The sequence below is a fragment of the Sinocyclocheilus anshuiensis genome, unplaced genomic scaffold (genome assembly GCF_001515605.1).
Source record: "Sinocyclocheilus anshuiensis isolate Anshui unplaced genomic scaffold, SAMN03320099.WGS_v1.1 scaffold914, whole genome shotgun sequence".
Lineage (NCBI taxonomy): Eukaryota > Metazoa > Chordata > Actinopteri > Cypriniformes > Cyprinidae > Sinocyclocheilus > Sinocyclocheilus anshuiensis.
The window spans coordinates 3709350-3723962 of record NW_015539870.1 but is presented as its reverse complement, the minus strand read 5'-3'; the positions used below and the strand labels follow the sequence as shown (position 1 = coordinate 3723962).

Sequence of the window (14613 nt, the reverse complement as noted above, 5' to 3'; positions counted from 1 at the left end):
ATAGAAAAGAATCACCCCCCTTTAAAATAATCACATTTTGTTGCTTTGCAGCCTGAAATGAAGACGGACACAGTTTTTGTTTTATCCAGCTGTATATTGTATATTTGCTAATATCCAAGTGAAAGATGTAACAGCAACATGTCAGAAAAAAATAAAAAACAGAATCACTGAGTTGGAGGATCATCACCCCCTTCTAAAAATGACTTGTAAATCAGGTGTAGCTAATCACCTTCTCAATGACACACAAAGCCATTTGACTTTCAACTGAGATCAAGGCAACAAAATGTGATTTATTTTAAAGGGGGGTGATGCTTTTCTATACCCACTGTATTCAAGAGACCATGTGTGAGTCTTAAGTAGATGCTTAAGTTGACATTTTAATGGGAAACAAGCTGTGTATAAATAAATTTGCTTCTCAGTTTGATTATTTCCCCTGTCATGTGTTCAGGATACTCTGTCACGTCTGTGATCGACGGCTTGTCTGAGTTTTATGTGACTGGTGCTCCTCGTGCCATTCATAGAGGACAGGTCATAGTTTACAGTATCAACAGCCAGAATCAGCCCGTCATCATAGATTCACAGAGAGGAGATCAGGTAAACTCGTCTCTCTGTGACCTGTAATGAGCTTTAGTTTCATTAGACAGTGAAGTCCTGTCATAGATCATTGTGTTCTGTGGTTTGCAGATCGGCTCTTATTTTGGCAGCGTTCTCTGTCCTGTTGATGTGGACACTGATGGTGTGACGGATCTGCTGCTGGTCGGAGCTCCGATGTACATGAGCGAGGAGAAATCTGAAACCGGAAGAGTCCACCTCTTCACCATTACCAAGGTCCTTTTCTTATTTTTCTGCCATTTCGTTTTTGTCTGTTGCCCTCCTTTTCCTCCTGTAGTTAGCTACACTACAACCTACTAATGAAGAGAAGGCTGTAGAAGAGATTTATTTACACTAAATACCACCAAATTCAGTGTGGGGTATGGGGTTGGTCCAATAATTTAATGTTTTTGAAAGAAGTCTCTTATGCACACCAAGGCTGCAGTTATTTGATCAAAAATACAGCAATACTGTGCAGTATTATTACAATTTAAAGTTTTAAAATAACTGTTCAAAAGAATATACAGTATTTTAAAATGTAATTTATTTCTGTGAGTTAAAGCTGAATTTTCAGCATCATTTCTCCAGTCTTCAGTCAGAAATCATTCTAGTATGCTGATTTGCTTATTAATATCAATGTTGAAAACAGTTTTGCTGCTTAATGTTTTTGTGGAAACCAAGATATTTATTTTTTCAGCATTCTGTAATGCATAGAAAGTTCAAAAGAACAGCATTTATTTGAAATAGAAATCTTTTGTAACATTAAAAATGTCTTTACTCTCACTTTTGATCAATTTAAAGTGTCCTTGCTGCATAAAATTCAAAAGAAATTAACTTCTTTTAATAAAATTTTACTGACCCCAGGCTTTTGAATGATAGTGTATATAATTAGTATTCTTTTAAAGAATGATTGCAATAAATATTAGAATATTATTTTGTATATCACACCATAAAGAAAACGTAAGAAAATGCCACATAAGTGTCCATACAGATACTCAAATTATTATTTTTAATTATCATATAAAATTATTATTTTTAACTGGTTAATTTAAAATAAACTAAATGAACCAATTCACTAAAATGGCCTCTATGAACGTGCATGTATCTTATGGTAAAGCTGTGCTTGCGATATAAAAAATGTAGATGATACAAATATATAGTTCAGTCATAAAACTCTAGATGGCGCATTCTGACGGGGTGTTAACGTAACGATGATATTCAGAGAGTTAAACGACTAGGCACAAGCTGATTGGTTCATGCTGCATATGCAGCCAATGAGCTTACTGCCTTGCATTTATATGGCTGGCTAGCATTCACTACAGATTCCTGCAGCGCGCTTTCAGAGTTTCTCTGAAACCCTCCACCTTCCCCAGCTCCACCTTTATAGATCTGCTACGGGGTTATTTTATATGCTATTTGTGCAGCAGCAGTATGTCTTAAATACTCATGGCACCGTATCGCCATATGCATTGGCAGTAGCAAGTTCCTGTACTTGCTTGCAGCAGCAGCAATAATCTACAACTACAGCAATAACCAACACCAGCAGCAATTCAGCAGCAGCATAGCAGATCTATTCCACAGCAGCAGCGTAGCAGATCTGTTCCGCCAAGACCAAATACATTAACATTGTCATATCTATCACCATGCTAAAATGTTCCGAGAGTTGTCATGATTGAAATGTATTTTATAAACCGTTTAAAGTCTGTATGTTAGTAGTACTAACATATTCTGTTTTTATTTATTTATTTTTAATAGGGTATCTTGAGTAACCAGGGTTTCTTGGAGGGTTCTCAGAAAAATGCTCGGTTTGGGACGGCCATCACTGTCGTCCCCGATCTAAACCTGGACGGCTTCAGTGACGTGGTGGTTGGTGCTCCGCTGGAAGGCAATGGCCAAGGTGCCGTTTACATCTACAATGGAGACAGAAAAACCATCAGAAAGCAGAGCTCACAGGTAGAACCAAGCGTCATGGACTCCTCAACACACATTAAACATATCTGCAAATGTCCAAATTCAGAAAATTCTTACAAATTCAGAAAATTGTTGCAACGAAACTGGACCCAGCGTTGAAGTTCTTCGGCCGCTCTCTGGACGGCAGCGGAGATATGAACGGAGACTCTATCCCAGATGTCGTGGTGGGGGCTTTTGGGAAAGTGGTCCAACTCTGGTGAGAATTTGAACACATCAGCCTTCATTTCACCAATTGATTTTCATACTTTGAGGGGGTGTAAAACAGCTCGATTAGATCGTCCCATGTAAGACAATACCATGTTAATTTGTAATACTTCATTAACAGCCCACCTTCAACAACTGAGTTAAGTGCAGAACAGCTGCAGAGACGGCCTCAGTCATGGTGAGATATGTAGATGTGTTTGTGGCCAGGGAAATGATCGCTCCAGCTGTTCTCTGGAATCCCATTTTTCACCTCAGCAATCCTCTAAGCACCAGCTTTCTGTGGGACTCTTCTGTTTGCTCCAAAAGCCATAAATCAATGGAAGGGTTGTGTTTTAATTGATGCATTCTTGAACTCTCTCATCATATGGTTTTAGGAGTAGAGGAGTTGCAGTGGTCACGGCCAAGGTTTCCTTCACCCCTGACAAGATCAGTATCCTGAGTAAACCGTGTCGCTATATCGGGAGGCAGGTGTCCTGCTTCAAGGCTAAAGTGTGTTTCAGCGCAATATTTAAACCGGCAAATCCACTGGGGCCATTGGGTAAGGATACTGATTCTGGTCTGGGTCTTATTTTTTTAGGAGATGGACACATGGTTTGAGGAAGTGATACATTTGAACTTTCTTTTATAAAAACAGATATCAAGTACAACTTGACCCTGGATGCCGACCTACAGTCGTCTCGGGTCAGCCCTAGAGGTCACTTCAGCAGCTTGGATCGAGTCATCCAGAAAGACATGAGCGTATCTGCACAGGACTTATGTGAAGAGCATGACGTGTATGTGCAGGAGACCCCTGACCTCGTCAACTCGATTGCTTTGCGTGTGGACATAGTTGTCAGCCATGCAGACGCCAACCCCGTTCTGGACATCTTCAGTCCTACTGCATGGGAGTTTTTTGTGAGTGTTGCAAGAAGCTTTCTAACAATATAAATCTTTGCTATCACTTCTTAACAATTTAACAAATCCTTGCTGAATAAAAGTTTTAATTTCTTTTAAAAAAAACAAGAATAAAAATTTACTGACCCCAAACTTTTGAACTGTAGTGTATATTGTTAGAAAAGATTTCTATTTTAAATAAATGCTCTTCTTTTTAACTTTTTATTCATCAAAGAATCCTGAAAAAAAGTATCACGGGTTCCAAAAAAATATTAAGCAGCACAACAGCTTCCAGCACTGATAATAAATCAGCATATTAGAATGATTTCTGAAGGATCATGTGACACTGAAGACTGGAGTAATGATGCTGAAAATTCAGCTTTGATCACAGGAATAAATCAGATTTTAATGTATATTAAAATAGAAAAACATTATTTTACATCATAATAATATTACACAATGTTCCTGTATTTTTGATCAAATAAATGCAGCCTTGATGAGCATAAGAAACTCCTGTAAAAAACATTAAAAATCATGCTGATCCCAAACTTTTGACCGGTAGTGTACATCACAAAGAAAGAGAGATGAACATGTTGAACATTTTGAACATGTTGGTGTTACATCTTTCACTTGGATGTTATAAGTTGCGCTGAGTAAATACAGCTGAATAAAACAAAAAACTGTGTCCGTCTTCATTTCAGGCTGCAAAGCAACAAAATGTGATTATTTTAAAGGGGGGTGATTCTTTTCTATATCCAATGTATGTATCTATAATACTTCTTATTATTAAAATACTTTTTTTAATCTCTCAAAGTTTCCATGGTCTGCCTTGGACACCAGTTTAAAAAAACCTGACTTAGTCCATTAAGAATAGGAGAATAAAGAATAATGTAAACTGTTCCTAAATCCTCATTGTGGTTTGGTCTGGTTTGGTCCAGATCCCGTTCTCTAAGGACTGTGGTCAAGATGACGTTTGCTTCAGTGACTTGGTACTGACTGTGCAGAGTGAAGAAACACTCGGGTAAGATTCCCTCAAGCATATGACTTAAACAGGACAAAAATACTAATCAGTCATCTCTTATTAGGAAATGTAAAATTCAGTGTGTTGGCGAGTGTCTATTTCTTTTGCAAAACTTTTGGCAACACATCCATTTAAATCTCTTATGTAAAAATGCAAGTATATGTAACTGGTATGTAAGTATTTTTTTAAATTATTTCTAGCAAAACTCAACTGGTGGTCAGCCAGAACAAGAGAAGACTCTCCTTCACTGTGACCGTGATGAACAGGAAGGAAAATGCGTACAATGCACGAGTGTCGGCCAGCTACTCCAGTAACCTGTTCTACGCTTCTGTTACACCACAGGTACTTCACAAATAATGCAAACAATTAATCTCTTATATTCTTCTTAAAATCAGCTGTACAAAACTGGGCAGGATCTGGGCGGTGGGCTATGACTCGACAACTCCTCTATCCTTAAATAATCTCACTCACACTTCCATATACACTCTTAAAAATAAAGGTGCCTCACGATGCCATAGAAGAACCTTTTTGTCTAAATGGTTCCATAAAGAACCTTTAACATATGAAGAACCTTTCTGTTTCACAAAAGGTTCTTTGTTGGCGAAAGAAGGTTCTTCAGATTATAAAAAGGTAAGAAAGAGATGGTTCTTTAAAAAAACTTTGAATCGTTCTTTGTGGAACCAAAAATGGTTCTTCTATGGCATCACTGTAGAGAACCTTATGAAGCACCTTTATTTTTAAGAGTGTAGAAGATTCTAATTGTAATTTAAGTGCAATATAATATGCATATTTTACTTACATGGCACGCACACATTCTTGTGTTCAAAACCAGCTATTTTCTGCTTATTCAATCTGATTTTGCAGACTGAAGGAGCCGAGGTGAAGTGCACTCTGATGAAAGAATCAGACACACTCATCTGCCAAGTGAGCTATCCAGCGCTGAGGACGGACCAATCGGTGAGACAGACACTGATGAGCACTAATGTCTGTATCTGACTGATATGTAATGGTTTTGTATGTTTTTCACAGGTTACATTTGTGGTCAACTTTGACTTTAACTTGAATCAGCTTCAAAAAGATGCCAATGTTGTCTTTGAAGCTTTAAGGTAGACTGTTTTACCCAATTCCTTTTTACAAAAGCAATTTAGAGAATTGCAAACATCTGACAGTCCCTCAAGACTGTCTGTGATCCACAGGTTTAGTCATGTGTGAGGAGATTATTCTGTTAATCATTGTTTTATTGGTTCATTTGCACTGCAGTGACAGCACAGAGGAAACTCCCGCTGATAATAAGATGTCTGTCTCCATTCCTGTCCAATACAACTCTGAGATCATCCTCAGCAGGTCAGACGTGAAACAATACTTCATTCTGATTGGTCTGTTGCTGCATTCTGCCATCTACATAGCTATTTCTTTTGCTAAAAGGTTTGGGGTCAATTAGACTAATACTTTTTGTTGTTGTTGTTGTTGTTCAACAAGGATGCATTAAATTGATCAAAAGTGATAGTAAAGACATTTATAATAGACAAATGCATAGACAAATCAAATAAATGCTGTTTTTGAACTTTCTATTCATCAAAGAATCCTGAAAAAAAAAAAAGATCACAGTTTCAACAAAAATATTAAGCCGCAAAATCTTGGTAATAACAAGAAATAATGAAAATAAGAAAAAAAAAAGTTTATTGAGCAGCAAATCATATTAGAATGATTTCTGAAGGATCATGTGACACTGAAGACTGGAGTAATGATGCTGAAAATTCAGCTGCGCATCACAGGAATTCAAAAACTTTAATATAAATCCCCGACCTCAAAATTATTTGGGTCAAATTAATTGTTTAGAAAGTATGGGAAGCATGGGAACATTGCTTGTGAAAACTTGTAAATATCCTTAATAACTTTGTAATTAATATGAGAATTATATCAGAAATAGTTTCTTATTAATCACTTTTAAAACCACTTTTTAAAAGTGTGTGTGTGTGTGTGTGTGTGTGTGTGTGTGTGTGTGTGTGGTTTTGGGGGTAACATATAACAAGTAACGCAAGTTACATAATCAGATTACTTTTTCATGTAACTAGTAAAGTAACACATTACATTTAAATTTACAAGAAATTTTTACTTTTTCAAATAAGTAACACAAGTTACTTTGCTTTTCCATTTATTCACTGACACTTCTCCTGTTCCCATGTTGTGCAGAGGCACTTCCTTCAGCCTGAGGCTTATTCATTTAAATTTTTGTTAAAGGGCCTTTACAGTTACAGTAACGCAATATTGTAATGCATAACTTTAGTAACTTTCCCCAACACTGTCTCTACTTGATATCCTACTTAACCCATCATAATGTTTGACTAAAAGTCCTCTCTTAATGTCTTTATTATATTTTAATTTCTTCAGAGAATCAAACGTAGATGCTTATTTACTTGAAAAAGATAGCAGTTTCACAACCACAGTGAGGAATTTCAAGGACATCGGCCCAGATTTTAACTTTAATTTAAAGGTGAGTTCATGTGGTAGTGAAGCGGATGAATCCTTCAGGCTGTTCACTACCACCATCTGTTGGTTTGCTTTGAAAATGAAGTTGAGGGTAGTGCTGATGTGAGTGTATTTATTTCTCCAGGTTTCTCCAGGAACGGTCCCAGTCAGCCTGGTTTACCTCACTGTCTCGCTGCCCAACAGCACTAGAGCAGGGAATCCTCTCCTCTACATAACCAGCATTAAAGCCTCACCTGTGAGGATCCATAATCAACAAACCTCACATTTATACACACAATCCATCTTAAACATGAGCGAACGCATGTCTGTGCATGTGGAAATGATTTGACATGATATTTCCCGCAAACAGGCTGAAAAAATCCATTGTGCAGGCAGTCATCTGATTGACCCGTTTAAGATCATTGAAAAACCTTATCCAGCCCGATTCACAGAGGAGAGTTTCAGAGGAACAGATGAACTGGTCAGTGTTTGTGGATTTTCATCGAAAAAATTCCTGAAATCCAAGAATGTGAAAAACATTTGCTTTTGTTATTGATCGTGACACACAAAGGAAGTCCTAATGAATGAAGTATGAAACCCAGTAATAATTATTTGTGTAATAATGTTTTTAATTAGATCTAGATGAAGTTGTTGATTTGCATGATGATTGATCCCGTCTCTGATTACAAATAACAGGATGTCTTTATGTCCATCCGTACTGATCATCTGTTCACCATCCACAGAACTGCAAAACGGCCACATGCCGCTCAATTCAATGCGTCCTGAAGGACCTGGTGGAGAAGAATGATTATTATGTGAATGTAACGACAAACATATGGAAAGGTACCTTTACAACGGTAAATAAACTCATCTCAGTGCTTTTCTTGTATAAATCTGGGCTAATGTTGGGGTTAACAGTGTTTGTTTGTTCATTCAAGGCTGATTTTCTGTACACTGTGCTCTCTGTGAGAGCTGACATAGAGACGTCTCAACCGGAGCTGCTGTTCATCAAACAGAAACACCTGCAGGTAGAGTCAAAACAGCAGGATCATTTGAAAGTGTTTTTTTTTTTGCCTCAAATATTTGACATTATCCTATAAAAAAAAATTTTTAATTAAAAAAAAATAAAATAAAAACAAAAATAAAATAATATTCAGACCCCCTTCAATTTTTCACTCTTTGTTATATTGCAGAAATTGAAGGGGGTCTGAATACTTTCCGTACCCACTGTATATATATATATATACATACATACACACACATAGTACATATATATTTTTAGATATATTTTAAAATATAAAAAAATGGCCAAATTTTTTAAAAATGTACTTACATATATTGTATGCCAATGTATTTTTAAAAATATATTTTAAGACACACACACATACAATATTTCAAAATATTTTTTCCTTTCCATATATTTCAATCCAAGAAAATGCATTCATGTCATATTTGAAGAAAAACGTTCTTTTTGTTGGCCAATTTTTTTTTTAAATGTTTCAAAATGTATTTACATAAATATGTTTTATGCCCATGTATTTTTAAAAATATATTTTAAAACACACACACACACACACACACAATATTTCAAAATGTTTTCCTTTCCATATATTTCAATCCAAGAAAATGCATTCGTCAGATTTGAAGAAAAACTTTATTTTTGTTGGCCAAATTTTTTTTAAATGTTTCAAAATGTATTTACATAAATATATTTTATGCCAATGTATTTTTGAAAATATATTTTAAAACTATATATATATAATATTTCAAAATATTTTTTCCTTTCCATGTATTTCAATCCAAGAAATTGCATTCATGTCACATTTGAAGAAAAACTTTATTTTTGTCTGTAACATGTGAACAAAACATATTTGAATAAAAATCCGCAAGGAACATGCATTACAATATTCCAAATAAAAATAATTAAAATTACAAAATCAAAATTAAATCCAGCTTATTTTTCAATGTGGAAGTAAGCTGTTTTGTACAGCTAAGAATAGCTGTAAGCGGATGACACCGGAAGCCAGACACATTAGATTTACAAATGGTCGTGCTCGCTCTTACGGGAAAAATAAGGTGAATATAATAAATTAAATATAATTAAATCATTATAAATCTAGTTTTGATCTCTAGTAGTCTATTCTATCTACATTTGCATTTAGCCTAAATGCAAGCTATACTGTAAGAGTGGAAATGTATTTTCTTGCACTGAAATACATTTTGAAATATATTTTGGTTATATGAACATTAAAATTACATATATTTTCAATTTCAAAAATATATTTCATTGAGCTTCACAGTTTACAGCATATATTTCGCGTACATTTAAAATGTTTTGGCTAGAAAAAAAATATATGTTTTGCTGTATGGGATCAGCGGTTATTACGTATGTAGGCTAAATTTACGAGTGGACACTTCATTGCAGGTTGAAGTCCAAGTGAGCAAGCCTGGAGCTAAAGCGGACGTTCCAGTGGGCGTCATTATAGGGAGCGTAATTGGCGGTCTGTTGTTATTGGCTCTTGCCGTCGCATTGCTTTGGAAGGTACTTTATTTTGCTGTTTTAATGTTTATTCAGTCTATATCTTGTTATTGTCTTCCTTTAAAAATCAATGTATTGTTTATGTTCAGCTTGGATTCTTCAAGAGGAAGTATCAACCGATGATGAACGCGGCTGAGAATGGAGCAGAAGATCAGGAACTGCAGGAAAACAGCGAGACACCCTAAGAAATCTGCTGAGACTCATTTGGCAATGTCATTGCTTCCTTCTCGGACACAAATAGCCAGAAAAAGGCTAGAAAGAGCAAACTGGGTTCTCAAAAATTGGCAATTTGATTTCAGTGCGGCAAGTGAAACATTGGCATTCGAAGCCCATTCATCTCTCGTATGTTTTATTTCCCTGCTTGACTTGAATGCTGGTGTATCTTTTCGGCACATGCGGTCTTATTACCACATCCATTCATTCAGGTAGTTAGTATTCAACTAGATCTTTTTGACTATTGTGACTCAGGACCAAAGTGTACTTTTCTTTACATGTAGCTTTTCAAAGTATCCTCCATTTGATAGCGCGTGCGAACACAGGCACTCGACACAGGCGCACCAGAAAGAGTCATCCTTGCCCAGTGTCTGCGCTATTTCTCCTCTAAAGTTCTGAGTGATAAAATATCTTTGTAATCGCTTAAACTAAAGTTGAGGCTCTCTCTAAACTCCCCACACAAGCTCTTGTCAATGCGGGCGTCTGTTGTTGTTGCCGTCTTCATTAGTTTGTTGTTCTGTCTCCTCTGTTCCTTTCCCTACTGTGAAACAGCAGCCCAGGCCAGTTAGTTTAAAAAAATTAAAAGCGCATGTGCATGAGTTGTACTAGGTGCGTTCGGTTCCAGGTTTTTCAGAGTCGACTCCAATTCCCAATGGAATCAACTCCTCAACTCCATTTATTTAGCAATAAAAATAGTTACAAGATTGCAGTAGTTATATCACACACACAAAATGTAGGCTATTCTTTTTCTTTTTTTGGTGACACAAAAACCTAAAAGGATTAGTTCACCCAAAAATGAAAATTAGGCTGTTTTACTCACTCCCGAGGCATCCTAGAAAGGCCTCCTGTAGTGAATCGATGCGTTTTTGTAAGAAAAAAATCCTAATTCAAAACGTAATAATCACTTTAATCTAGCTTGCACTCACTGTTGTAAACCGAAGCAGCTCCGGGCAGATGACGTAAGAGTTCAGCATTGCTCATGCTCCGCTCAGAAGTCGATTTCGATACAAGCCAAGAGGAGACTGGTTTTCCTTTGCTAAAGTAAGGAAACTTTGCTTCCTTTGCTCCTGTTAACAAACGTTGGTTTTCACGAGACTCACCGGCGCATGCGCAACACTGACCTCATACATCATCACCCGCTTCCGTGTACAACTGCTGGCACAAGCTACATTAAAGTGATTATTACGTTTTGAATATGGATATTTTTCTTACAAAAACGCATCGATTCGCTACAGGAGGCCTTTGTTCACCCCCCGGAGCCGTGTGAGACACTTTTTTTATGGATGGGCGCTTTTTATTTTACTTCTTTTGGACTGATGCATGCAACACCCGCTGACTGCAATGATAAAGCTTGGAATAGCCAGGACAATTTTTAATCTAACTCCGACTGGATTCGTTTGAAAGAAGAAAGTCATATACACCTAGGATGCCTCTGGGGTGAGTAAAACAGCCTAATTTTCATTTTTGAGTGAACTAATCCTTTAAACATTAAAACAACACACTTTTACTATGGCTGCCCTAACTAGTCCAATTTAGAGATGACATTACCTTGAAATGATGAGTATCACAATTTCCTAGTTGTTGCCAATAAATATAGTAACCATTTCAGAGTTAAATGAATGAGAGAGAACACATTTCTGGTGAGGGTGAAGGCATTGTGACAACATTTTGACACCCGATGCAGTCAGTGTCCGAATTTTGGCATAATTTGGCTCACTCCTTGCCGACAGAGTGCACTCAGCTGCCATGCACTATATAGGGATTAGTGAACAAGTGAGCATTTTCAGACACAGCAATGGAGTCAAAAACGAGATTATGGATTTTCCCAAAATTCTCCAAGCATATCAAGCATTTGTCCCAAATTATATCAGTGAAACCATTCTAGCAATAACAAAATGCAAAAACAAAACAAATGTTTTATACCCAAAGCAACAATACACTGTAAAGTAGGCTGTGTCAACCAAGTATGCTTCTGTAAATTCACTAAAAATAGTAAGCAGTGCCACTCTATGCAACACATCAGGGAAATGGACTGACACTGCATGAGAGCAAACAAAATGATTGTGACTACTTGCACATATTAGTCAAGTTAGTAATCTGAAAAACTTTTTAAAAAACTTAACATTAAATCTTACATGAACAAATAATGTATGCATTATATAATGCCAGATATAATGTTAAAGTATTTTTTGCATGGTTGCTTATTACTAACTTGTCATTTATAAATGTTAAAAAATGTAATATCAATAATTCATATACATGCAAATGTTTAATGACATTTCAAACTACTTGACTGTGCATTAACACATGATCTAAGCATTATACAATGTAGTCAAATAGTCTGAAATGTCAAACATATTTGCATGTATATGAATTGTATATGAAAGTGATGTCAATAAATTGCTATATGAATTCAGGGTTAAACTTCTACTGATGTTGTGATGCGTGACGTCTTTAGGGAAAAGAGGCCCATCTAATCAAAGGCAACATAAACGACAAAGATTTCCCTTCATGTTTACATGATGCTTTTGCACTGGTACTTTTTTTAAGACTTTCTGTTCAAGAGAAGAGTAGAATATGCTCTTTTGATTAAACTGTTTATGCGTTTCATCAGGTGTTACAGGAAAACTTTGAGCTTTGTATTTTTTCAATAAAAACCTCTTGATACTTCATGAGATTTACTGTAGCTCATTTGCTAGTTAACAGTTCAACTTTGTTTGGGATCTTTCCCAGCATCCGCCCACAAACACTCCTTGTTCTCTTTCCAGCACGGCTCCCCAGACTCGTATACTTCCTAAAAAGAACAAAATAATTACAAACATGTTCCAAACAATTGTGCAATATAATGTATGAAGAGAAATGTTTACACTTTGATGGCAATAATTAGTTACAAGTTATTATCAAAAAAATGTTGTGGCTCCACAAACAGGGTAGACTGTAGTGTCTTATAACTTTATTATGTTTTACTTAAGTTAAATATACTAAAAGTATTAGAGGCACAAATAACTTTTTTTTTTTTTTTGCCGTTAGAACTTTTTGATTACACAAAATTAACCTAACATAAAAATTGCTGGTTTTTAATTGAGAAATGTTAGTTTTTTGAGTCTGTCCCACCTCAAAGATTTTGACCTTTTCAAATATCCAGTTATTATGACCACAAGTCACGATATCAACGTCATGATTCTGACAACATGCAGAATTTATTTTCAAATCGTTGTATTAATAATAGTTATTTCACTAATTCTAATGATTAAAATGCTTACCTGTATTTTTACCTGTAAACTGAGTAAGAGTAACATTTCGTGTTCTAGTATAACACATGATGGGAAGACAAACAAAACTCATCCATTTTATCATTATTTACAAAAATTGTAGTGTTGACTGCATTTATCAACTTTACCGTTCAACCCTGTTACCAAGTTGAAGAAAGGTGATGAATTAAATATCGTCCATAATTTATTGCAAATGTAAGTTTAACTAAAATTACCAAAAAACATTTGTCTTGCTGTTTTATCACCATTTAATCTTTAGTTGTATTATCCAAGTCTATTTAGTGTTTATTCAGTGCTTCTTACTAGAAAGTAATAGAATCATACAAATCGGTTTTAAAATGTGGCACATTATGGACGAAATGTAAGAAGAAAATAAACACTAAGAAAATAAAACATCTAATTTGACGACCTGAGGTTGACATTTTTAAGCACCTGCTTTCAATGGTCTTTTCTTCTGTATTCATGAAATGTTCTCTAGGGTTATACAGAAATCGCACCTTCTTCCAGATTGGCACAGTAGCTTTGAGTGTGTCGATGCAGTACTTCACCGCCTCCAGGGAATCACTTCTGTGCGGTGATGAGATCCCAATTACAACACTTGCTTCTGTTATAGGAACCACACTGTGGACACGGTGGGAAAGAAATATACTTTATGGCTTTCAAGTACTTAACTCTCATTATCTGAACAAACTGTGAGACTCACCCAAGTCTATGCTGTATGTTAATATGTCTGACGCTGGGCCACTTTGTTCGGATCTCACGGCAGATCTTCCTGAGCTCTGACTCTGCCATTGGACTGTATGCCTCATATTCAAGCCGGATCACTTTCTTCCCCTCAAAATTATCTCTGGTAGTCCCTAAAAAAGGAGATTACATATCAAATTAATATGAAACTGTAAGAAAGCCAACTCTAAACAGAAGCAATGATGCAAGGAAATATAGCATAAAGACTGACCAATAAACAGAGATACAGCACCACAGGAGGGACACGTAACAGATTCAGAAACACGATCAGCAGAAAGCTTGTCAGTAGTGAGTGTTATTAGATCCTGACCCCCATCTGCAGCCATACCTGAACAGAAACAAAACATAGTATTTCTTTTTTTTTTATATATATAATAAATATAAAATGTACTTTTTGTTATATATTTATAATGTATTATTATAATATACATATAAAATAAAATACGGTAAAAAAAGACAGACAGGTAACAGATTTGATGGCCACCTTGGTCATTTCTTTAGCCTCCACTAAGGGGCGGTATAACGGCCACCTCGTCCCCGTCTCTGAGGGTCAAAGGCTGCTCTCCCAGAGGCATGTACTCCTGACACACGGCCAGAACCACCTGATCCCGTAATACAGAGAGTCTGCCGAACAGGACACACATCTTCTGAATGAAACATGACTATATGTAACGAATAGAAATTTAAATAAAAATTAAGAATTGCTCTAGTCCAGG

The 14613-nt window shown here is 36.1% G+C and overlaps 2 protein-coding genes across 2 annotated transcripts in view; one reads left to right on the top strand and one right to left on the bottom strand.

Moving 5' to 3' along the window:
- The window catches only part of LOC107685142 (integrin alpha-2-like), a 33539-nt gene extending 22903 nt beyond the window's left edge, over positions 1-10636 (top strand). Inside the window, exons 14-30 of the mRNA XM_016481656.1 lie at positions 2347-2544; positions 2628-2758; positions 3141-3304; positions 3401-3660; positions 4578-4660; positions 4861-5002; positions 5525-5617; positions 5690-5766; positions 5921-6004; positions 7052-7154; positions 7275-7385; positions 7500-7610; positions 7873-7986; positions 8068-8157; positions 9555-9671; positions 9758-9880; positions 9916-10636. Of these exons, the coding sequence (XP_016337142.1) occupies positions 2347-2544; positions 2628-2758; positions 3141-3304; positions 3401-3660; positions 4578-4660; positions 4861-5002; positions 5525-5617; positions 5690-5766; positions 5921-6004; positions 7052-7154; positions 7275-7385; positions 7500-7610; positions 7873-7986; positions 8068-8157; positions 9555-9671; positions 9758-9853 (1974 nt within the window). The 3' untranslated portion in view covers positions 9854-9880; positions 9916-10636. The remainder of the gene's footprint in view (positions 1-2346; positions 2545-2627; positions 2759-3140; positions 3305-3400; positions 3661-4577; positions 4661-4860; positions 5003-5524; positions 5618-5689; positions 5767-5920; positions 6005-7051; positions 7155-7274; positions 7386-7499; positions 7611-7872; positions 7987-8067; positions 8158-9554; positions 9672-9757; positions 9881-9915) is intronic.
- A 687-nt stretch (positions 10637-11323) lies between these two features.
- Positions 11324-14463, bottom strand: LOC107685191 (molybdopterin synthase catalytic subunit-like). Its single transcript, XM_016481702.1, has 5 exons — positions 14382-14463; positions 14109-14225; positions 13857-14010; positions 13651-13774; positions 11324-12675 (listed from the first exon to the last, which is right to left on the bottom strand). Exons 2-5 carry the CDS (start codon positions 14221-14223, stop codon positions 12589-12591), a joined length of 480 nt encoding a protein of 159 aa, XP_016337188.1. The 5' UTR covers positions 14224-14225; positions 14382-14463; the 3' UTR covers positions 11324-12588.
- Between the last annotated feature and the right edge of the window lie 150 nt (positions 14464-14613).

Bases quoted from the DNA above. Each gene is read 5' to 3' on its own strand.
- LOC107685191 (XM_016481702.1), bottom strand. From the start codon at position 14,223: ATGGCTGCAGATGGGGGTCAGGATCTAATAACACTCACTACTGACAAG. The intron at 13,775-13,856 runs GTGAGTCTCACA...CCGTGTCCACAG, and splicing joins AACATACAGCATAGACTTGG to TGTGGTTCCTATAACAGAAG. The intron at 12,676-13,650 runs GTGCGATTTCTG...TGTTCTTTTTAG, and splicing joins CTGTGCCAATCTGGAAGAAG to GAAGTATACGAGTCTGGGGA.